A 24,219-nucleotide genomic window follows, 5' to 3' on the forward strand; every position below is an offset into this window, starting at 1 on the left:
TGGAATGTTAAACCCATCTTTTTACACAGGACCATCCACTTAAGAACGCCCTGCCATTTTAATGACCAGTCTGCACCGAGTCACAGTGGGCTGCTATCAATTTGACCCGCAGGCTGGGAAGAGCTGATACACATATATCGGTCACACGTCAATAAACCCGCATTAAAAGCGGTAATACACACTTGTGTCGATTACACTTGTGCCAAGTATATCCATGTACTCCATTTCATTTATTCAGTGCAACAATGGTGCCTCCTGACCCCGCTGGGTCTAATGATAGAGCTGGTTTTGGTGAAAGAGAGACTTCTACTCTCACAGCCCTCTCTGCCCATGCTCCGTCTTTGAGGAAGGGGGCTAAGGGGTGCAGCTTGACAAGCACTTGAGTGAAAGGTTGTATCTGCTTGGCAGCCATTGTGTAGGACACCATTGTATGTCATCTGCCCCTACTGAGCACCCTTCATTCAGGTACCAATAAGGTCTAGGTGCTTAGCTGCAGGGGCTAGCGCGTCAGCTAATTAGGATCATACATGTGGAAGCTTCTTTATCTCAACGCACGTCTTTCTTTGAGGGGAAAGAAGGGAGGAGACAAGGGGGATGCTTAGTCTTAAACAACAGGATCTGTATCACCTAGAGAGCAATTTATGCCAATTATGCCTTCAAGTGAAACGGAGCAATTTAACAGCCAGGGTAGCAACATGGGGCTGAGGACACGTGCAAGGGGGAGTAGCCTGCCTAGAGTTAGTCTGGCATGTGTGTACGTGCAATGTGCGTGTCTTTGTGTGCGGGGAAGTGACAGGGTGTAGAAGTGGGCACAATGGTGGTGTGCAGGTGTAGTTTCCTGCTGTTTCAAAGTCTTGGTGATTAAATCCACGGATGTCCCAAAGACAACCACATACAAATGTAATAAAAAGAAGACTATTTTAATATATTTGCTCTCTTATGGGTAATATCTGTAGTTTGTGAACCTAGATGATGTACTTTGGTATATGAATCAAATGTGTTACCACGATGTTTAATGTATTTGCACTGGTCCTGTGTTTAATAGTGTTTGTTGAAATAAAGAGTGACTCTATAAAGCCTCTTCCACATCCTCTGTGCTCCAGATTGCTGTATTTACACAGTGAGTGAGTGCGCCTCTTCGTGTGCCCTTGTGTGCTCAGCAGCACTCTCTGAGCAAAGAGTTTGCATGACCTCTGAACTCCAAGTACACTCAACACGGGCGAAATCAAACAGTCGCTGAGCAAACAGGGCCCTTATTTGAATAGGCATACACAACTTTTCCAAGAGGCTGAACCTTTTAGGCCAGAGGAAAAGCTACTTAAGCCAGATTCTTATTCATTTGTATCAACTGCTAAAAAGGCAATTACCCTCGTTGAATTAGTAAGCAGATTTATCATGCTTTACTTTTTTTTCTTGCACTAAAACTATTACGTTTTTCTCAAAGCGGGAAGTCACTTCTATATGACCTTCTGATTTGTACCTATTGAGAGTGAGTTAGCTGTCTGATGGTGTGGTGGTTCACTGGCCTGACTTCGATGCGGGCAGGCGCAAGCTCGATTCCCGCTGGTGAGGACGGTATGATTGAGTGCAAATGGTCATTTGTCCCTCTGTGTGTCCTATGGCTGACTGGCGACCAGTCAGTTCTACCTGTAGTCTACTTTTTGCCCGAAGTCAACTGGAATAAAGTCAGGCAACCCACGCAAGCCTTACGAGGATGTGCGGTATGGAAGATGAATGAATGAATCAATGTGAGTGGGTTCTCAAACATAACCTCTCAAATGAACATGGTTTCACTATATGAAAGTAAAACTTAAAGAAAAAAAATGGTGCCTGTTGAAAGGCTTCATTATTTTGGTGGGCTGACATACCTGATTTGCCTATATGGTAAAAACAATGCCATGCTTGCTCAAAAGTACTCTATGTTGATGTCGTCATTGGATGAATGCCTTTTGTAGACAATGCCGAGCGAATTTTGCATGTGTTTCTCGGATGGTGTCAGATTGGTTTGCTAGTGTTCTGTAGATGATGTCGTGTTGGTTTACCTGTGCGTAGCTGATGTAAGGCTGGGATGTTCTGGAGGGTAGAAGTGGTGGCACTTAGCTGCCTGGCGGATTTCTGACTCCATTGTCTTGGAAACGTCATAGTAGTGGCCAAACCGAGATGAGGATGCAAGAGCACTCTGGGCAAGAATATCAAATGAAGGTTATATTATATAAACTAAGTAGTTAAAAAAATATTTGCTAGTATAAAATTAGATTCACTTATGCTTTTAAAGACAAAAAAAGTGTCCAAGCAAATTTAGTGTGTTGATGCTCATTTTCTAAGGAAGATAATGAAGCAATTTCACAATGGTGGCCAATATTGCACGGTAAAAAATAAAAATATGTCACTGATGGGATCCACATAAATTAAAAAAATTATAAAAGAGTGAACTATTGTATTTCTGTTTTTCTACAGATTTTTGAGAAACTGAATTCAGGTAGGAAATAGTCATATTGGTTTTTCTAATATGTTAAATGAGGGTCCTCCATAACACTATGGTAATGCAATTGCATTGTTTATGGGTCATTCCTCAACATTCTTGAAGCAGAGAAGTTAAACAAGCACTATGAACACGCTCTTAATCATTTCTTCACATAAATGTCCACTTCTCTCTGTGAAAGAAAACATGTCAGGGACGGCAGGCAAGGCGGATGTTTTCCTGCAGTTGAAAGAGAGTGTTTGAGCTCCTCTCTCCCAGTAAAACCAGGGATTCCATTGTTACTGGCACCCTTAATCTACTCTTAATCTGGATTAGGGCCCCCGGTGTGTCCTTCTCCTAGCGGGACGAGGAGGTCAGCAGGGCACAGGGGGGCTGAGGGGCTCATCTTCTTTTTGTGAGCTGGGCAACCCGCTTAGCGTTCCTTACCCGCCCTGACAGCCTAACCTTTGATCTGATGTCTTCATCGGGAGAGAGACACAGTAGGCAATGCCGGGAGAGGTGTGTGTAAGGGGAAAGTACGCGTTGACTCTGGGGGTGAATTTGGGATGCAAATCCTCCGTTGGGGCTTACCAGCGGTTTGTAAAGACGATTTTACAGGGGAAGGGGGAGAGGTGACGAAAGGACACAAATATAAAGAAGTTTCCAGAGGGAGAGAAAGAGGGAGAGGATCCCTAGGGACACACTATGTGCTGTTAATCCACATAGCGATATGGATTATAGACCAAAAGAAGGGAGAGAGCAGAGCAGTATAGGAGGAGGGGGTCACCTCTACTTAAAGCGGAAGAAAGAGTGTAGGGATGCCGACCCTAGCAGGGGGAAAGGCAGGGATTTGGAAGAAGACAGAGGCGCAGGTCTGGGTCGTAGGGTTGAGCGAGCAAACATGTCAATGCACCGGCTGCAAAGTACCCTTGTTTCCCAGGCTAAGCAGGGGTGCAGGCGTGTGTATATGAGGGCTGGGGACCAGTGAAAAGCCTACCTATCGCCAGCTAAGCGTGAGTAATCTGCTCCAGCTCTGAAAGGAAAGGCTTGGGCCTTATTCACTCCACAAAGAAGTTTAGAATGGTGATCGATTTAGTGGTGGAGACAATTGCAAAAAACACTAAAGCCTACATTGTCCATTCTCATAATATCAGTATCAGAGAACTTTGAATGTTCTGTGGAGCGGAATCCTATTGAGCAACCAAATGACCATAAAATACCTTAAACATATATTTAACCATATATTACCTGTACTTTTGGTAGATTTTGATAACGCCAGGCAATCTTCATGGCGTCCATACTATCTTGAGGCTCACAAGGCAGTCTAGACTGGTCTACTGGTTTGTGCATGGCAACATCATCTAAAATAGGATCAGGAAGTTCCTGCACACGTTGATGGAAAAATAGATTAAATATGGACCTTGATATATCATTTTCATTATTAGTGCACAACAATTTTGAACTTCAAAGGAGAATTTAGGTCTGTGTGCTACTGCATCAGTTTTGATCCACTGCATTTGATGAATCAAAAATTCAAATTCCATACTTTAAAAATCTTGAAATACTATTGTAAAAATGTATAGGCAGTTTCAAAAAGTTGATTCTCAAATTAAATTACCGATCATAATTGCATATTTTGCACAGCAATTTGATAATTCCAGAGTACATGAATAAAGATGTTGTTTAGCTTTAGTATTAATTCATTTATTTAAGTATTCCGTAAATATTTTGGGTGTGTTATTAGAATAAATTCTAGGTTACTTTAACATGGAGGCCTGGCTGGCTTCTTTTATAGCTGGGAATACACTAAATAATGTGATATATCCCCATTGAGAGTGCCCCTGTCCTAATAAACCATTGATATGCAAAGAGAGGGTGAGGCTGTGACCCCTCCCACTATCAATCAATGAGCGAGGGGCCCACCTCCCGTATTTTAGGTGGCAGTTAACTTCTGGGATTGCAAGTCTCTTCACACAGCAATGCATCGGGAAACAGTTTAACAATGCCAGAACAGTGCCACCCGCGACCTTTGAAATACCCCCGCTGACCCAGACAAATCTTGAGGACCGTGTTACTACAATATTGTTTAAACTACTGTAAAAGATGAAGGAATACTTTTAAAGCATGTGTGATTGACTACTACTAAATTTGTTATTTTTAATATTAGGTAAATACTGTATAAGGGTTTGGTAAATGTGTTTAAAATCAAAAGGATGCAAAGCTTTCAAAAATAAATAGCTATTTAAAATAGGAATTTAAGAAAACTATCAAGATAATGCATGCAACACAGACATTTTGAGGCCATTTCAACATTACAAGTTATTGTGTGAATTGTTCAACAAAAACAAAAACCGACACACTCGTCTCATTTACCTGGAAGATGTCATTCGGATGATCTTGAACCGCTCCTACAAAGAGTTCATGTCGACATACCACTCCTTCTGCCAGGAAGTATTTTAGGATCATACGGGAGTAGCTATCATAACGGTCCTCTTCTGTTGAAAAGAAACCATGACGGATCACATTTCAGTCGTCAGGTGTTCTTGTTTGTGGTTTATTTAACAACAAAAAAGTATCATATCCCATTAGTGTGACACAAAAAAACTAACATATCAGGTACACGCAGATAATATAAATACAAGAAGAAAGAATTCAAAAAGAGCATTGAAATGATTCTGACATGTCACCTTGTCATACATCTTAAACAAGGAGTCACTCACAGTGCATGGAGTATTTTTGTCTTTATCATGACCATTCCTTCATATCACACCCCAGAGTTCATCTTTTCATGTCCACATCACAGTGGCTGACTATAATTGGTGTAAGGATTTGGCTAACTTAAAAACACTGATGGCACAGGATGTGGCACAATGACACACTCTAGGTGTCACTGCGTGATGTGACTATCACTCTACATCTTCATTTTCAGGTCTCTTGTCAAGGTTTTTGGCAAGAACTCAGCCATACTATCCTCACAGTATTCACCGTACTAAAGGTAACCTAGCTTGAGAACAGTGCACAGTAGGAAGAAGAAGCATGGTCCCTGATAATGGTGACTGACTGACATTTCACTCACATGAATCTCATTTGAAGGAATGTGTGTCACAGGGGATGCACCCTTTGGATGACCCGGTCTCCAGAAGCACTTCTGAATGGTGCATAGAATGTTAAATAAGGGTCAATATAAATATCAGGGACCTTTTAGAACTTCCTTTTTTTCTGCCGCAAAAGTTTAGACACTCCACTGATCCTCCTTTATGTACACATGATTAAGTAGATAATACGCTTATAGAAATGCATATTGGCCAAGCATACACACTTTGGAGAAAATAATTAAAATGATAATTGAAAAACATTTTGAGAATTTTGTCAATATGTTTGTTAATGTTTGGTCATTTACAACAAAAATCCAAAGTCTAATTTTCACTCTAAATTTTCATAATGACCGATTGATTATAATGAATACACTGACCAGGATGTCCAAGTTCCTGTGTTTTTTTTTCTTTTTCACATTTTCATCATACATAGAGCAGCCCTTTAATTTGGAGCCACCATTTAAGTACCATTATCATATAAGTTGGAACTCACAAACTGACTAATTGCAATTGTATTTATAATCATGGTAGAAGCACAAGTCGTTGAGTCATTCATAATGCATTTTTCTATATCTGTTTCTTATTAAAACACAAAGGGGTAACCAGAACATTACAGAAGGCAGATTAAAAAAAAATTAAGAAAAGAAAAAAAGCTAATCATCCCCAAACAGGACACATAACTACCCAGCATGCCACGGCTGCTTCCTGTCACAATCAGCATTTTGTTAAGATTTCATAGTGTTCTCCAAACAATGACAACCATTGGGCAGGGTGACAAAGGCGGCTGTGACAGTTAAAGGTAACGGGCATACATTTGACAGTTTGGGAATGGCATCCTGATGTGTCTTCCCTGGGCATCTAGGGAATTCCGCCTCCCACGTCTCCAGTCTATATCCTCACCTACGGACTAAGGATGGCCCAGGAAATTCCATGGCTCTTCAATTTGTTGTCGGTGGGGCTCCCTGTTCTCTTATTGATGGCTTTCTAGGTCAGCAGGCCTTTGTGGCTTTCAGCGGGCCCCACAAAGACACCCAGATGGGCCCTCTCAAGATGGGGCCTATTGTGGATGTGTTTCTATGGGAGCCTTACAAATGGAACCTCCAGGAGTCATTAGGCTGTTGAGGCGGGGGGTAAAGGGTGGGGGCCAACGTTTGCGTGGTATAGGAGCAACAGGGAGGGATAAAGTCATATCTTCAAGGTAGTGCAGTCACTCTGGACAGTCACGTGATGAATTTGAATTTTTGCCAATGCCCTATGGTGAAAAAGGTTGGTAGAGTGGGGAAGGCCTCTATCTTATTTACTTTAAACCAGGGGGAGTTCAACATTCTTGAATTATAACAACTGAAACAGCAGGAAGAGATAAACATATCAAGGCCATTGTATGTCCCTCATAACGAGACTCAGTATAGAATCTATCTTTATACTTATATAGTAAACAGAATGTATGTACAGTGCAGTATCTGCAATATGATGAATTCTAAAGTCAGTTCATCATTATTAAGATTTGACCTCATAAAGTCTTCATATATGTGGCCAAATAGCTTGTAGTTCTGCAGTTGTAGTTTTACAATATTAAGTATGTAGTTCGATGTGAAAAAAATTGTGTTCTATAGCTTGTTTGCTACATGGCAGGAATGCTGAGGACCTAGTCAAGTTACACTTAAGCATAAACATATATTTCCCTTTTTTTTTAGAATTTTGTCATTTACAAACAAAATATTGGCTGCTATTGGAAAACCCCAGATACTACTCATCCCAATTGTGTGGACTACATGCAAACTATGCAAAACATATGCTATTGACACGCTGTGGTGACCCCTGACAGGGAAATGGACCTGGGATGTCTTCAATAACCAAATACAGAAGAAAAAACTGGATTTTCTACTCAAAACAGTTTCTTTATTTCTTTGCAATAGAAAATGCATCAAAAATATGACATTTATTATTCTTGTAACTTAACCAATTGTTTCCCATTAATTCTCAGGATTTGAGTTGTCCTGTCAATATTAGTAATCTTACAACTGATCAAAACATGCATGGAATGCAGCAAAATTTAAAATTAGCTTTAGCAGACAGTCTCCTAATGCTTGAGTGTTCACACCTGCTTCAGTGTGCTCTTAATGTTCATGTCATTGAACTAGGATACAGGGATGTACAAAGGCAAAGATTTTCTTATTATGATTCTCTTGTTTAGCAATTAACCTGGACCTGAGCTGAATAAACATGAACCAACATAAAACCGCCTAAGTTATTTTTTCTCCCGAGAGTTTTCATTCCCCCAAACGTAACAAAAAACTAAATAAATAAAGCTAGCCAAAACACATTTCAAAGCTGTGGGAAAACAACTTATAATAACCATGATGTAAAAGAACATGAGCACTTATGAGCATTTTTCCATGTCTTTCTAAAGAAACATAAGAGATGCGAGATCCTCCGACAGCCGCCATACTGCATATTCCACAACCCATCCCCCCAGTTGACAAATCTGGACAGACAGCTCAAGACATTTCAAAGGCAGACAGGAGTGGCCTGATAATTTTATGTCTGACTCTCACAAACAGGCCATCAGAGCAAAAGGGGCAGACTGTAGGAGACGAGTGTCTGAAACAAACAAACAAACACACACACACACCAAACTCCCTCTGACCCATCCACCCATAAACACACTAAAAAACAGATACATACACACACACCCCTATTTTAGATGTAGCCAAAGCACCCCCCACGCACCTACATACACACCCCGACACACGCATTTCACCTTTACCGTGTCTCTCATTACCAGATGAAACCAAGCGTGCATTGATTCCCAAAATGGAAGGGAAGAACGCATTAGTGTGTAATCATCGACTCATGCATCGATTGGGGGGATGAATTAAAGGGCAAAGCAATATCATCAGTTTGTAACTGGTCTTGGATACACAAATTGCAGCATCAAGTGAAAACAAGAAAATGGTAACCTTAATGTCTACATATAAACCCTTCAATGCCTAAAGATCGGAGGTTATGGGGGATTCAAGAGAATTCCAAAATATGTATTGGTGAATTAAGTAATTCAAAGTCCATATGAGATTTGAGATTATGAAAAATGTTGGTCTAAATCACCTATCCTGACTACTAATCTGCTGGGGAGCAGTAAATTGTCATTTTTTCATAGTTTGCCTGGGCCTATGACTTATACTCAAGTGCGACTAACGTATGTTTTATTTTGTTCACTCTGACTACCAAGAGCTTGTTATGTTGTTTTGTAGGCTGTAGTTATCAAAAAAGTTACATCAAAAAGGTTCCATTTTATTTGTTGTTTCCTATTTTACCAATAGTTTAGAGTATGTTTTTTTCTCGGTTTCTAATAAATTAAAAACCTGTCCCGCAAAAATGCAGCTTATACTGCAATGTGACTTAAATATTATTTCTCGTTTCAATGTGCATTCTTTGGCCAGTGCAACTCATACTACCTGATATATTCTGCTGTCCAAATCCGAATGTTTTAAAATCTCATCAGGACCTCTTTCGTATTTGAAATTAAAGGCCCCATATCATTTGTGAATTTGATAGGTGGGTCTTCCCTGAGCTAAAATCCTTTTCCTTTTCAAAATAAACCAAAAAGTGGAAAAACTGTTTCAATTGCATTTCACTGTTGGCACTCAGAAGAGTGATGTCACCTACGTACGGCATCTTCGCAAACTCCATCCTCTTCTGTTTAGTTTCATTACCGGCCACATAATGCAATCATTTTAAGGGAAAATTGGTATACGTGTTGTGTAGGAAATTGGGGCAACCTGAAGACTGCCAATATTACCTATGAGAAGCACTGTTCCAACTGCGAGACCTCCACCTGTAAACGAGAAAAAAATATGAAGGTCAATTTGTATGCCTTTTATTTACATTTTCTTGATTCAATAAAATGTGATAAAACAGTAAATATGAACAATCGTGCCGGCCCGTCAGATGAGTGGTTAGCGCGTCAGCCTCACAGTTCTGGGCTCCTGTGTTCAAATCCAGATCAGTCCACCTGTGTGGAGTTTGCATGGTCTACTCGGCCCTGCATGGGTTTCCTCCCACATTTCAAAACATGCATAGTAGGCTGGTTGGACATTCTAAATGGGCCCTAGGTATGAGTGTGAGCGTGAATGGTTGTCTGTCTTCTCATGCTCTGCCATTGGCTGTCCACCGATTCAGGGTGTCCCCCCCCTTGTTCTCAAAAGTCAGTTGGGATAGGCTCCAGCACCCCCTAAGTGCTGGCCTTCAGCATAGTGTAATTTGTACACTCAAGCACTTTGAAAAAAAATCTTTATTGTGATCAGATTTCTGGTACGCTTCACTTGTAAATTCACACGTCAACAACAGCATAACAGTTTTAAGTCATTCTAGAAAAACTACTAAGCTGCATCTTCATATGAAATTCAATTGGGCAAGATATTGATCACAATCACGTGGTGGTTTGTTATTTTCTACACGTAAAAAAACGCAATCCCTCTCGTGTCCATGACGTGTCAAAAAGCACTGACGGAAAGTTGTATTAATTAAACCTGACAGTTTAGTAAAATGAAAGGTTTACATTATGATCAGACAGTCGCATCAAACCATCGTATACAGTGTTGTTGCAAGTACAAGCTTACATGACGGCACACTGACCGAGCAAATAGTCGAGGGACGTGACACCGGTCGAAATTAGAAGCTGTCCGTTTTGCACAGAGAGTCTTGTACCAGGTATGCTTAATAACTTGTTCTTCGTTTTCTTTTGAAAACTCGTAGTATTCACCGGTATACGATCCGTAGAGGGCTTCCACGCACTGCTGACGGAGGCTGCCATTCTGCTCTGAGGCGTGATGATGACTTCCGTGTTTTGGAGCTGATCGTCCAATCACAGAAGATTTTGGTGACTGCGACAAATCAAAGTAGCTCTTGTTTCGAGGTAATAGAATCCTCCTTCACGGAAACAAACACATTGAGCATTGAATATCTCCGTTCATTCAGGTGAGCAAAAGTCGTGGATGTTCATCGTTCTCTCCAATTTAGTAACATCTGACAACTTTTAATGCTTTATGCCCTTTCCCGTCCTATTTCTCTGCTCATGTTTGACCTTGTAGGGTCATTCTGTCTTCTGATTATTGTTGGGCTACTCCTCAGAATCTGAATTTAAAATTGAACTTGTATCATTGATTCTGACTGAAGCGAGTAAGTGGTGTAAGTACATAGTTGTATATATGAGCAGTAACTGTGCATTCAATCAATCACCCAACCATATCATCTCAATTTCTGGACAGGCTGGAAACCTGTATTAATTGCACTCATTCATTCATTTTCCGTGCCGCTCATCCTCACGAAGGTCGTGGGGGATCTGAAATATTTTCCATCTGAATACGTATAGGCATTAGGCAGGGGGCACACTATATTGGTGGTCAGCCAATTGCAGGGCACATAGAGACAAACAATCACAAGCGGTCAATTATCTTATTGATCATGTTTTTTGGGGATGACCAGAATCTTTCTGGAGCCTCTTGATTACAAACATTTTCTTATGTTTTTCATTTATTTCTTTTTTTTAATTTAGGAAAAATGTAATTGAATGCTTTTATTGTCATTATATAAGTATAATGAGATTTAAAGCTTCACTACTAAGTGCACAAATAACAACAACAAATAAATAATCAATACATAATAATATAGTAATAATAAATAATTCATTCATTCATTTTCTGAACCGCTTTATCCTCATTAGGGTCGCGGGGGGTGCTGGAGCCTATCCCAGCTGAATCCGGGCCTGAGGCGGGGGTCACCCTGAATCCCAGCTGATCGCAGGGCACAAGGAGACGGACAACCATGTACACTCACTCACACCCATACCTAGGGGCAATTTAGAGTGTCCAACCAGCCTACCATGCATGTTTTTTGGAATGTGGGAGGAAACAGAAGCACCCGAAGGAAACCCACGCAGGCCCGGGGAGAACATGCTAACTCCACACAGGTGGACCGACCTGAAATTGAACCCAGGACCCCAGAGCTGTGAGGCCACTCAAGCCGCCGGGCAGAGCATAAATAAATAAGTAGTCAGCATAATAAGTAGTAAACAACATAAACAAGTAGGGAAGTGCACAAATAACAACAAACAAACATAATAATAATAATAACTGACTGCCAGCCAATCATGGTTCTTAAAATCTTTTTTTCCATCTGTTACTCAAATTGTGTAAAATGGTGCGTTCCATACAAATTAATACCAATTATTGCTGTAATAAGGTTTTGTTGGTATAATGTCCATTTTTAGGACTGATTAAGTGACAAGTGATGAGTGTATAATCCGTAAAACAGACAGAATAGCTTTGTGTGTCAAATAAAGGCCAGAGGCAGCACAAGATCACGGGATACTGTAGGCTCCAGAGAAAACTTGCCCAACTGCTCACTTTACCAACGCTCTCAGCAAAGGCAGCCCTGCTGTTTTGACAGCGACGCTGAGATTTATATGTGCTGACAGAGAACCAAGGGAATATATCATGACTGACGACACTAGCCCCGTTTGAGACGAATAAGATGCTCTGACTGACCTGCTTCACAGCAGGGTGAAGTCCCCCTTGCAGTTCAACATGCAGCAATATGAATATAAAGCTGAAGGACTCCCTCAAGCGTCAATCACTTGGTGAAAGACCAAACATTGTTATGGACAATATTACATATATTGTAAGGGTACAATGACTCAATACGTTGTCAGTGCTCTAGATCTTTGTAAAATTTGGATAATTTGACTGTTAGAAGAACCAATTTACTTTGGAAAGTGAACTTTTAAGTTTTTATACTAAGCTCTGTTGAGTAATTGATTAGTCAATACTTGTGGAAATTATTATACCATGCATGCGAGTGTGTTCAGAACTTCAGGTTTGTGCCATTTTGTAGTCCATTTTATTCTTTGATTGTTGTGGACCTTACTTTGGCAAAGAAAACGGGGCCAGAAATTTGCGGCCTTTACTCTTGACATTTTATTGGTGTCACTGTTCTCGACATTACTAAAAATGGTTTTCAAATTCTGGGAATAATTGTATAAAGTAATTATGGGAATGTTGTTTAGCAAATGTAGCTGGAAATGGGCTTCCTTTGCACAAATTTAGCCGTTCTTATTACTACACATCTCCATGTGTGGCAATTTGGTTACTACTCGCAAACTGAATTTAATTCATACCGGAAAAACATTAAATAACTATCAACATTATATGACATCGACAAACAAAACCCAAATTTTCTGATTCTCTAGAAGCTCTTTCGAACTTCTAGGGGTGTGGTGGTTGAACACTGGACTTTGTGTAAAAACAACATAACCTTTTGCCATATGTCATTGGTACATGTGCATGTTTGTGTTTTTGTTAGGGTTATCCAGGGGCTGTATCTGATTGTACCATATAATAGCAGTAGTCATAACATGTCAGACCTTTCCTGGTTCTACTGTTTTGGTTTCTTCACTCCATCTTTGCCATTTTCCAGAGGTTTTTGTGTCTGAGGAATGCAAGATTATCATCAACATGCACCATATTTGTGTTGGTAACCATGGAAGGAAACTAATATTCCAAGCACAAAAGAATAGTATATATACAGGATGGTACCTTCTTATTTAGTTTACTGTTAGGAGTTGACCTCTTCGTATCATCTGAACAGCTTCAATATTTTACAGTTAGGTGACTACCGAAAATCACACAGACTGTTACTTTAAAAAAAAAAAAAAAAAAAAAAAATCTATGCACAATGCAACTTTGTGTTCTGGTAGCATTGTGTGCAATTAACTAGTGTTAAAATATTGTTGTCTTTATTATTAGCAGGTCAAAGCAAAACACAGGCGCCTTTGTTACAGTGATCCAACACCAGATAAGATCTATCCGCTCCCTCAAGACTAGACATGGAACACATCTATGTTTGTGGTCAATGCAATAAAGCTTAGTGGCTACTTTTTCTATTCAGTGTAATTGGCTGGGGACTATGACAAACCACACTTCCTTTCAGTTCACAGCAGTTGTATTCATATCACTTGGCTATTATTTGCTCTGCCTTGACCCATTGATTCTCGGTTTAAATCTTCAGCTCCTCAAATAGTAGTCTTGCTCAGCTGTTTCGCGGCTGTGTTGCCGTTAGCAACAATGAAAAGAGCAATGTGGAGATCAGTGGCTTCAATTAAGCCTCAAATAGAAGACATACCTAGAAAAGAGGGGGTTACACATACAACACTGCGACTGTCGCATCTGTCACTCTCCATCCAGCCAGGTGTCTGTGTCTAAATCAGCAGGATTAACTCCGATTGTACTGATAGTCGAAAAAGACCCCCCTCATTGCCAAACCACCTCCCTTTTATTGTTCACATTAAGATCAAATTAAGCTTTGCAGAACAGGACTAAAGCCCCACCCTCTTTTGCCTTCTGCTGCCCAGAGGAAGACATCAGAGGTGCCATTGGTTGCCTCTCTGATGCTGCCTGCTCCTCCAGACTCCCTTCCATCTGGGATCCTCAGGGAGAAGAATATCTGACAAGGGGCTTGTAAGCCTCTTAGCCCCCCTGTTGCCTGGCTCTCTCTCAGCCCATGTTTTCCTAATTTAGTTGTGTAAGGAGTCCAGCACTAGGCTCTTGTGTGCTGTTTGGATTGGGATTGTCTTTGTGGCTCTAATAGACTGGCCATGTATATCAATTAACACTACTCAGCCAATGGCAGTTTTCTCTCCCTAGGGATCAGTAGCTGTAATTCCTATTTGAATATTTTCTTATGGTGCCAATCATGCCCATCTTAAATGGACATGTTTACTATTTATACTATTTTGTTTGGAGTCTGAGGGTCACGCTGAAAAGAAAATGAATTACCTCACAAATTAGAAATAATGATCATTTAGAGCAAAGGTTTGCATAACTTTTATGAAGAACTATTGGAATGGCCTCTTGTTGAAAATTTTTGCCTGGCATTTTTAAAAACTGCATCACATGTGATGATGTATCTAAAGTCTCTAGAGAGTTATCAGCGTGTGCTTTTCTTACTTACAATCTCGTGAACTGGTCTGAATGGTAGTGACATTTACAGAAATGGCCAAAGGTTGTTTAAGAATCACTAAATATATCAACAGTGAGGCTTATATTGCTATATTTTATCAATGTTGGGAACTATCCCCTTTTCCATTCCATTTTCTGAGACCCAGAATAATTCGACATGTCAATGCATTTCAGTTCCACTTCATTGTCATTTATATACATTGAAGTGACATTCAAAATGCCAATTAATCTGCTTCTTCTAGATAATTTTGCAGCTCACTTTGACATCTGACTGAATGCAATGTAAAAATCAGTGCATTTTATAGACATGTCGTCTTCTGATTTCTTTGCTCAGAAGAACAGAGTTAAATACAATGAGATTTTGTCACCGGCAGCTATTTAGCTATTCATTTGTGATCCCCCTTTTCTGCACTTAGCACTGTGACTGTGGGAGGCCAGTGGCCACAGATGGTTTTACAGAGAACCCTATGCTGACTTTTTTTGTTTTCCCATGAACATGTTCAGCATGTAATCCAGGATTAACAGAGAGACTTTGTGTTAATTTACAGCTGTAGATCAGCATTTGATTAATGTCATTGCTGACACATATGCGCTGGGTATTAGGGGGCAAGACAGTGTGGATTTGCTAACTCCGGGGAATTCAAATGCAATAGAGATTCAATCAAGTCTCTGTGGATGTCCACCTTGCGCTGTATCCCAAAGGAGTCACTGCAGATCTTATGAACACATTATATGAACTACATAGGTAATGTTTTTGTGTGCACATTCACACCACATGCATGCACACATGGCACACACTATCAATGACAGAGGGTGCCTCAGAAAACCAGGCGGCTGCATATGGACTCTCTTGATATCAACCACTGGCCGTGTGATCTTGTTATGCAAAGTCCCTTAATCCCCACCTTTGCTGAATGAACACTGGATCGGAGGAAGAGTGCTGGTGGTAGTAGGGGGCTGGGTCATACACTGATATGAAGGCAGCTGTTCGGGAGGCTGTCCACTGTAGCAAAAATTTCCGATCCTTATCCTAGCAGAAGAAAAGGGGCTCATGTGAGATGTCTGAGTGTGCGTTATGAGGCGGCAAGTTGAGAAAGAATGAGGCAAATAGAGTTGAACATGAGGCCTTATTGGCAACTTGTGATTCACGTGCACCTTTGGAGTTGCTTTCTAACAGTAGAATTAATAGACAGGTTTTATACAGTAGAGAGCCTAACACTCCTCTGGCATGAAAATCAGCAAAACAACTCAGCCAGAAGCTTCATGGCATATTTTGGATGAGAAAGATAACCAAGTACAGTTAATAAACTGATTATTGTGGGAATGAAACAAATGACAAAATGCTTTATAGAAGAAATTAAGTTTGCATGAACAAGACAGCATTGTGTGTATGTTTTATGTGAGTGTGTTCAAAGATTTGACTGGGGGTAATGGGATTAAGGGTAACACCTTTGGCAGGACTGGGAGAGCCACCTGACGCTCAGTCTGTTGGGAGCCTGGGGTGGCGATGGCATAAAGAATACAAAAATTGGGGGTCTAATCCGTGTCCATCTTTGGGAAGTTGTTCCCTGAGCTCTGAGGATTTGGAGCTTTGGTTTCCGCTCTGCTTGCTTTGGTTAATAATACCCTGGGAGGGGACGTGGACATAGGGGGACAGACAGAAAGAGTGAGGAAGAAAAAAAGATTTCTTTACCCTGTGGTGTACTGGCAGGACAGCGGCCTGCTCTAAAATTGTTTGAAGAGCAGACAATACTCAAAAACCAAGCTTTGGCTATTCGCTTCTATCCTCTTCATGTTAATCTGTGAGTAGTCGTCGGCCATGTATTCTCTGTGCATGACTTCTCTTCAAATGGTCTTTGCCCTTTGTCCATGAGTCAATACGCCAAGTGTGACTGTGGTGTTTGCTCTCAAGCCACTTACATATCTTGTACTTGTTTGTATCAGTGTTTTGCAGGGTGCATTGATGCCTCCTATTGTGCTGTTTTTATGGTTCTGAGAGAAGCTGATAACTGTTCTTAACATTGCTTGTGCTAGTGGTGGTGTGACAATGCAGAGGTGCTGTGTTTGTAAGTGTCACGGCTTCTGTTTTCTCGATCACCTATGCTCTGGGTGTTGATTGGTCTGTCATATACTAAGTCAAAGTTCGGGGCAGTTTTGGGGTGTGAACTGGCTTCTGAGAATGAAACACCAGGGAATGTGCCATTTTAGCCAATTGTGACAACCTTGTCTACACCCTTAGAAATTAAGCCCCCAAATGGGATGTGGCTTCAGAAATCTGCCATAAGCCTGCATTAACTGCTATACTGACTTAAGGTCTGTTTACGCTTAATGACTTTAATTGAAAATAGTTAAAAACTGTGATACTTTGATTTTTTTTATTCTGACAATGTTTTCAATTTAGACAAAAAGATTTTAAGTGCTCAGCCGTTCCATAAAAACTAATTGCTACTATATTTCATTCATACTGATATCTTCTTTTTTTCTCCGTAGGTGATGTTCCGCCGTGTGCTTGGGAAGACCTTGGGGTTTGTAGGCTATACCATCCAATATGGCTGCATTGCACACTGTGCCTTTGAGTACTTTGGAGAAATTGTTGTGGTTTGTACGATTTGATTGTATGAAATAGCAGATTACACTTAGTAAACGTTTCTTCAACTGACGTGTGAGCGTGTTCACTCTTCTTATATTACAGTGCTCGGGTCCATCAATGGAGCCCACCATCGTCAACAGGGATGTTGTTTTCTCAGAGCGAATGACTCGGCATCTATGCAAAATACAAAAGTGAGTATATTTATGCATGTTTGCTTTGGAATAAATAAGGCGTGTGCCATATACCTATAATAAATGACCAATCTGTGACAACCTTTACAATTTTTCCAATCACCAAATATATCTCTTTCTGATTAACACTGAAAGGAAATGTCAATATTCCTTTTAAAAGTTAGTTAGGCTTTTACCTTTTCACTTTGGCCGACAATTTATTTTTCATGGTCTTCTTCAATTGCTTTTTTAAACTTATATTTCAAATTATACCTTATGTCCTATAATATATTTATGTAGCTTTGGTGAAATATACTAATGGCTGTCTTCCTATTTTCTTTCAGAGGTGATATCGTTATTGCAAAAAGTATTTTTGACCCCAATATGAATCTTTGCAAAAGGGTTATTGGTTTGGAAGGTGACAAGATCTGCACAAGTGGTTCCTCCAATATTTTCAAGACCCACACATATGTGAGTATCTTGTCAGTCGTTGCAACTACACTATATTACTCAACAAAGTACTTAAAACTTGTAGTTAACACTAATTAGACCAAAATCATTTTGAATAGTTAACCTCTTACCTATTGTATACGGACGGACCTCTATATAATTAATATGGTCATAAATGTCACAGACCAATTTTGTGTTATTTTTTGAAGTATCAGCTTTGGACAACAGATATGTTTTGTCGGGGAGAAGCTCAGAAAGTGAGCAGGAGCTCTGCTGGTGAAACGACTGTCATTGCTTTTCTATTACTGATCTCCCCAACGCCCACAGCCCAGTCCTGCAATCTTTCTGAAGCCTGTTAGAGTTAGTGCCAGCTGAACGGTCAGACTGATGGGTGGGTGGAGGGAGGTGTATGTGTGTGTGTCTGACTATTTGTGTATGTACACATGTGTACGTTGTTCTGTAAACCAATTATTGTATTTATAGTATGTTGTGCATCTCTGGGATTTAATGTGTTTTCTGCACAAAGGGCAGTCTGGTCTCGCCTGGACCAATTGTTGCATTATATATAGAGACACTCATACATGATAACCCCTCTCCCAAGCGGCCCCAAATTTTGATTGTTGTCTTTTCTTTATTCATTTTTGTTGTTAGAATAAAGCTTTAATTACTTCATGCTATTGAAAACATCATGTAAATGACAACAATTTGCCTCTTTTTTTAACCTAAAGCACGGGTGCCAAACAATTCCACAAAGTGCCAATAGGGTCCTGTAGTAACCAATACCGATAAAATTAGGCTCATTGAACTGTGCACTTCATATCTCCCTTTGTCCTGACAAAGTATAAAATACAATTGTCAATGGAACATAAATATTTGGTCAATCGCAAAAGTTCAAATCAATACTTGTTATGTAACATAATTTTGGATGCCCATCACAGAGCAAACATTTCCTGGAATTCTTGATTGGGTTTGCATACACTGTAGCCGGTATCTTAGCCCTCTATTCATGAGCAAATGGCTCTAGTTTGCTCAGGACTGAATAGTGCACACTCCAGGTGGGATGTTACATCTTCTTCCCTTAGATATTTAATTGGGTTTAGATCAGTGCTCCAAGACGGCGCGTCTTTAGCTGTGTTATGTCTCATTATCCTTGTTTCAAGACCCATGACCTGCGACTGACAGCTTTCTGAGGAGCAGCACACTTATCTCTAAAGTAGCTTGATATTCTTGACATTTCATTGTTACCTGCACAAATTCAAGACGCCTTTTGCCAGACGGAGCAAATCAGCTTTGAATGTCTGTAATGTAGAGGAAAAAAAGTCCTAAATGTTTGGGCTTCTTCGGGGAGACAAAAAAGATATGTGAGGGTGCGAGAGTTTGTGTGATGATGTTAGGCATTATGGAACCTGTAAAGATGAGTTTCACAAGGCGGTCACTGTCATCACCTCCTTTTTTCACCGACCGACTGGCATGTTGTCTCTACCCTGAGACATCCAACTGCAGGCTAATTGCACTGTCACTTTTTTAGGAATCATCCCTGTGTCTGAGCTATTGTGTCAAAACAATGACACATGATCCCTAATATTACTGCGCACAGGGAATAGAGAGAGAGGCAGAAAGCCTGATAAAGTGACATGAACCCTCTCACTATCCAAACAATGCTTTCTGTACACTAGAGATTGACAGCGCAAGATAGAGAAAGATAACTCTTGATGCTTGCAAGAATTTAATTTGGCACTTTAATCATGTTAACATAATGTGGACTGTAAAAATATAGACATTTAACAACTCGCCCACACATTGAGATGAGCTCAATTTTCAGTCCTTGACAGGTAGACAATGCTTTCCCATCAATTCAGCCTATGCGAGTCGCTGCTGCCCAAGTCAGTTTTTTATTACTGTATGCACACACAATTATATACATACATATACCTTGCGTTACTATAACACAAAGTACTTATTCCATTGTCATAGTAAAGCAGTAATGAAGTATTGTTTTTCCTGGTTAGAAAATAGTTCCACATATATGCTAAATTCAAAGAAGACTGATGCCTTAAACCATAGTCATAGCCATCATTTCATTCAGCCGCCGATTTGTGGTTTAGCTATTCACAATCAGCTGTAATTTCCCGAGTGCATGTGGGCATTCTCCCGCCACTGAGTTTTGTCATGCCAGGTACATACTTGGGTGTAGCAAGCCTAAAATGTATGGATTACACCGGAATGTGTCTTTTGACACTCAAGTTTTCTTCTTTAAGTGTAATTTTTAAGCGATAATTTTCGTAGGAGTTAAGATGATGATGCTTTGAAATCTGGAGGGGAGTTGTGGTTAGGTTATTAACCTGGAATAGAGCAGGTAACTCAGTTTCTTAAAGAATCCGGAAAAAAAGTTGGTTTTTTCATCCTCTTCACTTGATCAGATACATCCACTTATATGACAAATATCAGTGTGCTTGTGAAATTTCTTTCTCTCTGATGATTTTTTGGCTCACCTAACTAAGAGTTGAGTAGAAAGAAGATTCTGGCTCATCAGAGTGCGTCTTTTGCCTTTGCTCGGGAGCCAGCATATGTTACCATGTTAATGAGATATAATGGTGGGAATACGGCATGCTGACATATGGTTCTCCGATGACTCCTTTAATGATATTCATTTGCATCGTCGTTATTCACTGAGTTGTTTACCCCATGTTAGGTCAACGTGTCAGTGGCTCGAGATTATGTCACATCATCTGTCTCAATTATGGAAAATGAAGCAAAAAAGACAATCCTCACAATTGAATGGACAATCGCAAAGCTGAATTGTGCCGATAAAGTAGAGAAATTAATTCTCTCACTACATCGCAAACTCGTCTCATTTTTTCCTCAAAACGCTGTGATTTTAGGGCATTTTTGCTGTTAAAAAGTTAGGCAACACAAAAATAGACTTGCGGATTGTGATGCCCATTATGACAATATAATGTGTTGTTGATCCTGTCTGCACATATAGGGGGGACAGCGCACTTAATTAGGGCCTTGACAAGCCTACTCTCCTAAAGTGATGAGATTAATCATAATTGGTGTCATTTTGAATTAAAGCCTGCTTGGTTGACCACCCCACTGGCAGGTCGGACCGCGGTGGAGACCCTTGGTCACTGCTGCTAGCTGCAGCTTAGCAGTCTCTCTATTGCTCTCTCTCTCTCTCTCGCTCTCTGCCCAACTGAAGCTGCTGCTTTGAGGGGCGCAAATCTCAGCCAACAGACTAATGACCCCCGTTTGAAGTTTTCCTAAATCCCACTCCGACCCTGCCTGTTACCCATGACCCCTCTCCTAATACCGTATGGGGTTAAAGAGGGACAGGCAAGTTGACGTTAAGATGAGGGACTGTTCGTTGAATCAATTTACTGGAGGGGTGCTGGAGTACATAGGTGCACGAAGCGACCAGGTGTTTGATTTATGATTACCAACAAAGCACTGGACCAATAAATTATACTGCATATCCAAATCAGTTCTTCCCCCTCTTTATTTATCTGGTGTTTTTCTTTTAGGTGCCAAAAGGCCATGTATGGCTGGAAGGTGATAACATTACGAACTCTACTGACTCAAGGAGCTATGGCCCAGTTCCCTATGCTCTCATTCGAGGGCGTGTTTGCTTGAAGGTAATACATAATAACAGCGTCGTACAATCTGTTGTATGTTTATGTCATTTATAGCTATGGAACAAAATCAGAATCCACTGAAAATGATCATTTTATGCCAAATATCATGCCAAGAAATCATTCATCTAATAATATAATTGCTAAAAATATGTATAATGCTTTTACAAATAAAATACTAATTTAAAAAAGAGTAGAAAATGCAAAAATTTAACCTATGTGGTGATCTGGATGACCGCAGATCCACACAAACATAATGAGAAAGTGCAATTTCTAGAAAGCACATTCATAGTTTTAATTGCATTTTAAGTAATTTTATAATGACCTGGTGAAAATGGGAAAAACGTCATGGTTATAAAAAGCCAAACAGTTTTTTTTCTTTTCATTGTATAATAGTGGTACACACAGCAAGCAACACTGGCCCCAGGTCATTGCTTTTTCTTTTTTTTCTTTTCTTTTTTTAATCTGCCAATTGTCCTAATTCCTCTTTTTTTCCCTAAACAAAGCTTCATGTTTTCATGGTGGCATATACTCTTTGCATTTTAAAATTCGATATACTTATGGTGTTGAATTTTACTTTTGAGTCGTTTTATAGTTTGAAATTTTCAAAACATAATGGCCATTTTAAGCCCCTTTGAAAGACATGAGTCAGTTGGAAGTTCAAAGCAAGTGTGTCCGATTGACCAAAGCCTGGACAACATATTGTCTAGCTTTCCATTCTGCTATGTTGTCATGTCACTGGATGTCATAGCAACCACGACCCCGGAAACAGGTCAGACAACCTTCTGTCCATCTGATTGGACAACGCCACTCCACTGGAGGCTCTACAGCGACAGCTGATGAAATAACAAGATCTTGTTTAAAGTCTCACACGTCATTAAGTGCCATATTAGCAAATGTGTCGAGCAAATTGTCTGAGTCCGAATGATCATACGTCTTCCATTAAATGTTTTTCTTCGCTTGCCCTGAACAGCTCTGGCCCCCGGATAGTTTTGGGACACTCAGTGAAAGTCCAACAAGACGGATCACGAAGGATCAGGATAATTGTAATTCAGATTGACTTTTCATGTTACCTGATTTTCTTTCATTTTTAAATAAAAATTGATATATTCAGTAAATATGTGTTTGTTCATTTGTATGTGTGTACACTTATTTAAGGTTTTCTTTGCACTAGTTGTAATTCTTTAGTTTTTTGACAAAAACATACTTTAAAATATATAATTAAATTTGTAGTTTTATTGAATCAGATATTTGAATAACTGGTTGACAAACCTAACAGAATTTAATTACTTCCGGGTTCAATCAAACCATAATCTAAAATAGATTTTAAACAGTTTTAAATGTGTGGGACCATAAACACCTTCAAGTTGAGATAACAATTCTGTAGTATAATGCACACCTCTCTATAAGCTTCACCTTCAAATTTAACAAGTAAAACTATTCACATAAACTGCACTGGACTATAAGCCGCAGTTGTTCAAAGCTAGGGGAAAAAAATAAAAGCTCAAAGTCCCAAAAATGATGATATATTTAAAAAAAAATGCTTTACATAAATACAAATGGAGGAGACGTGTATTCGAATGAAGATGGAACACAAATCAGCAGAGAAATTACTCAGTTTTATCTGTTTGTGTAAAAAGCTTTTAACATGTGTAACCATATTTTCAGAATATTTGTAAATAAACGTACTCCTGAAAATGACCTTTTAGTTCCATGTTTGTAACTGTGGCTAAACAAAACCCCCTTTGATTAATTATTTGTTAGGCTACCAAGACAATTAGAAATATGTTAACCTTTCAAGCATACAATATTAATCAGCACTTAGAGAGGACTTGCTTCACCATTGAGGTACAAAACAACCTCTTAGGTCCACTGAGTACACTTGTCTAATTTTAAAATTAAATATATATTTTTGTCATTTCTTAAAGGCCTACTGCTTTTCTTGGACACAGGGCATAAGAGTAAGTACACATAGTGAGCTGCTGAAGCTCAGCTGGTCATTCTCCGAGGCAGAGTGGGACTCTTCTTCGTCCCAGCTCCCTAAGGGAAGTGTGTTCCAGGCAGCCGTGGGTCCCCGTCCAGCTGCTTCCTCTGTCTGGAGGGGGGCCAGAGGGTCAGCGACAAGGCTCCGTGTGACACTGAATTATCTGCCTGAGTGTGATTGTGCCTGCTGGGAGGGATGCTCAAGATTGTGAGAGAAGCGCGAGTGGTCGCAGCAGAAAAAAAATAATCTTTGTGCTTTTTGCTTCAAGCACATCTTTGTTTCTCAAGGTTTAATATTCATCTGCTCTGTGTCACCACAGTGCCAGTGTTCAGATGAAATGCTGACACATGTAGTCTTGGTGTGTTCGCTTGCCTTATTGCGGGAGCTCTTCATTCCAATATTTGGATGAATGCCATTTTTAGGGTTGAGGGAATGTTTGTGTGTGTGTGTGTGAATGAAAGTTTGTGAATACATAAATTGGAACGAAAGCTGTTCTAAATTGAACATTGGCTCTTAACGGGGGCATAAATAGTTAGAGAAACTATAGTCCTGATTTAAATAATACATTCTGAAACACTTCCATTTAATTTAAGGTAGTTGTATAGTAAATATTGTTGAACTACTGCACTGACATAACCACGCCTGAATAATGATATTACTAATTAAAGTTTAAATTGGAAAAAGAGGCTTTTCAAAGTTCTATATTTACCAGGGAACCCAGTAATATGGAAGGGACTGGAGCTGTGTTGTATATTAAACTTTAGGTAGACTGTTTTAAATCCAAGATCAGATGGTATACCTTAACCGAGACCCTAAATCCACT

The 24,219-nt window shown here is 39.9% G+C and overlaps 2 protein-coding genes across 3 annotated transcripts in view; one reads left to right on the forward strand and one right to left on the reverse strand.

The window, feature by feature from the left end:
- elp4 (elongator acetyltransferase complex subunit 4) overlaps positions 1-10,449 on the reverse strand; it is a 45,931-nt gene extending 35,482 nt beyond the window's left edge. The window contains exons 1-5 of the mRNA XM_077590446.1: positions 10,192-10,449; positions 9,356-9,391; positions 4,835-4,956; positions 3,710-3,844; positions 2,043-2,179 (exon numbers count right to left, since the gene is read on the reverse strand). Of these exons, the coding sequence (XP_077446572.1) occupies positions 2,043-2,179; positions 3,710-3,844; positions 4,835-4,956; positions 9,356-9,391; positions 10,192-10,369 (608 nt within the window). The 5' untranslated portion in view covers positions 10,370-10,449. The remainder of the gene's footprint in view (positions 1-2,042; positions 2,180-3,709; positions 3,845-4,834; positions 4,957-9,355; positions 9,392-10,191) is intronic.
- On the forward strand, positions 10,100-24,174 carry immp1l (inner mitochondrial membrane peptidase subunit 1). Of its 2 annotated transcripts, none has more exons than XM_077590457.1 (6): positions 10,100-10,533; positions 17,061-17,168; positions 17,263-17,351; positions 17,675-17,801; positions 21,305-21,415; positions 23,341-24,174. In XM_077590457.1, exons 2-6 carry the CDS (start codon positions 17,064-17,066, stop codon positions 23,605-23,607), a joined length of 699 nt encoding a protein of 232 aa, XP_077446583.1. In that variant the 5' UTR covers positions 10,100-10,533; positions 17,061-17,063; the 3' UTR covers positions 23,608-24,174. The 2 variants fall into 2 exon arrangements, with proteins under 2 accessions (XP_077446583.1, XP_077446591.1); XM_077590465.1 differs by lacking the exon at positions 23,341-24,174 and adding an exon at positions 22,386-22,530 and having other exon boundaries at positions 10,296-10,533.
- The last annotated feature ends 45 nt before the right edge of the window (positions 24,175-24,219 follow it).

This window comes from Stigmatopora argus, chromosome 2 (genome assembly GCF_051989625.1).
Source record: "Stigmatopora argus isolate UIUO_Sarg chromosome 2, RoL_Sarg_1.0, whole genome shotgun sequence".
Lineage (NCBI taxonomy): Eukaryota > Metazoa > Chordata > Actinopteri > Syngnathiformes > Syngnathidae > Stigmatopora > Stigmatopora argus.

Bases quoted from the DNA above. Each gene is read 5' to 3' on its own strand.
- immp1l (XM_077590457.1), top strand. From the start codon at position 17,064: ATGTTCCGCCGTGTGCTTGGGAAGACCTTGGGGTTTGTAGGCTATACC. The intron at 17,169-17,262 runs GTTTGTACGATT...CTTATATTACAG, and splicing joins ACTTTGGAGAAATTGTTGTG to TGCTCGGGTCCATCAATGGA. The intron at 17,802-21,304 runs GTGAGTATCTTG...TTTTTCTTTTAG, and splicing joins TTTTCAAGACCCACACATAT to GTGCCAAAAGGCCATGTATG.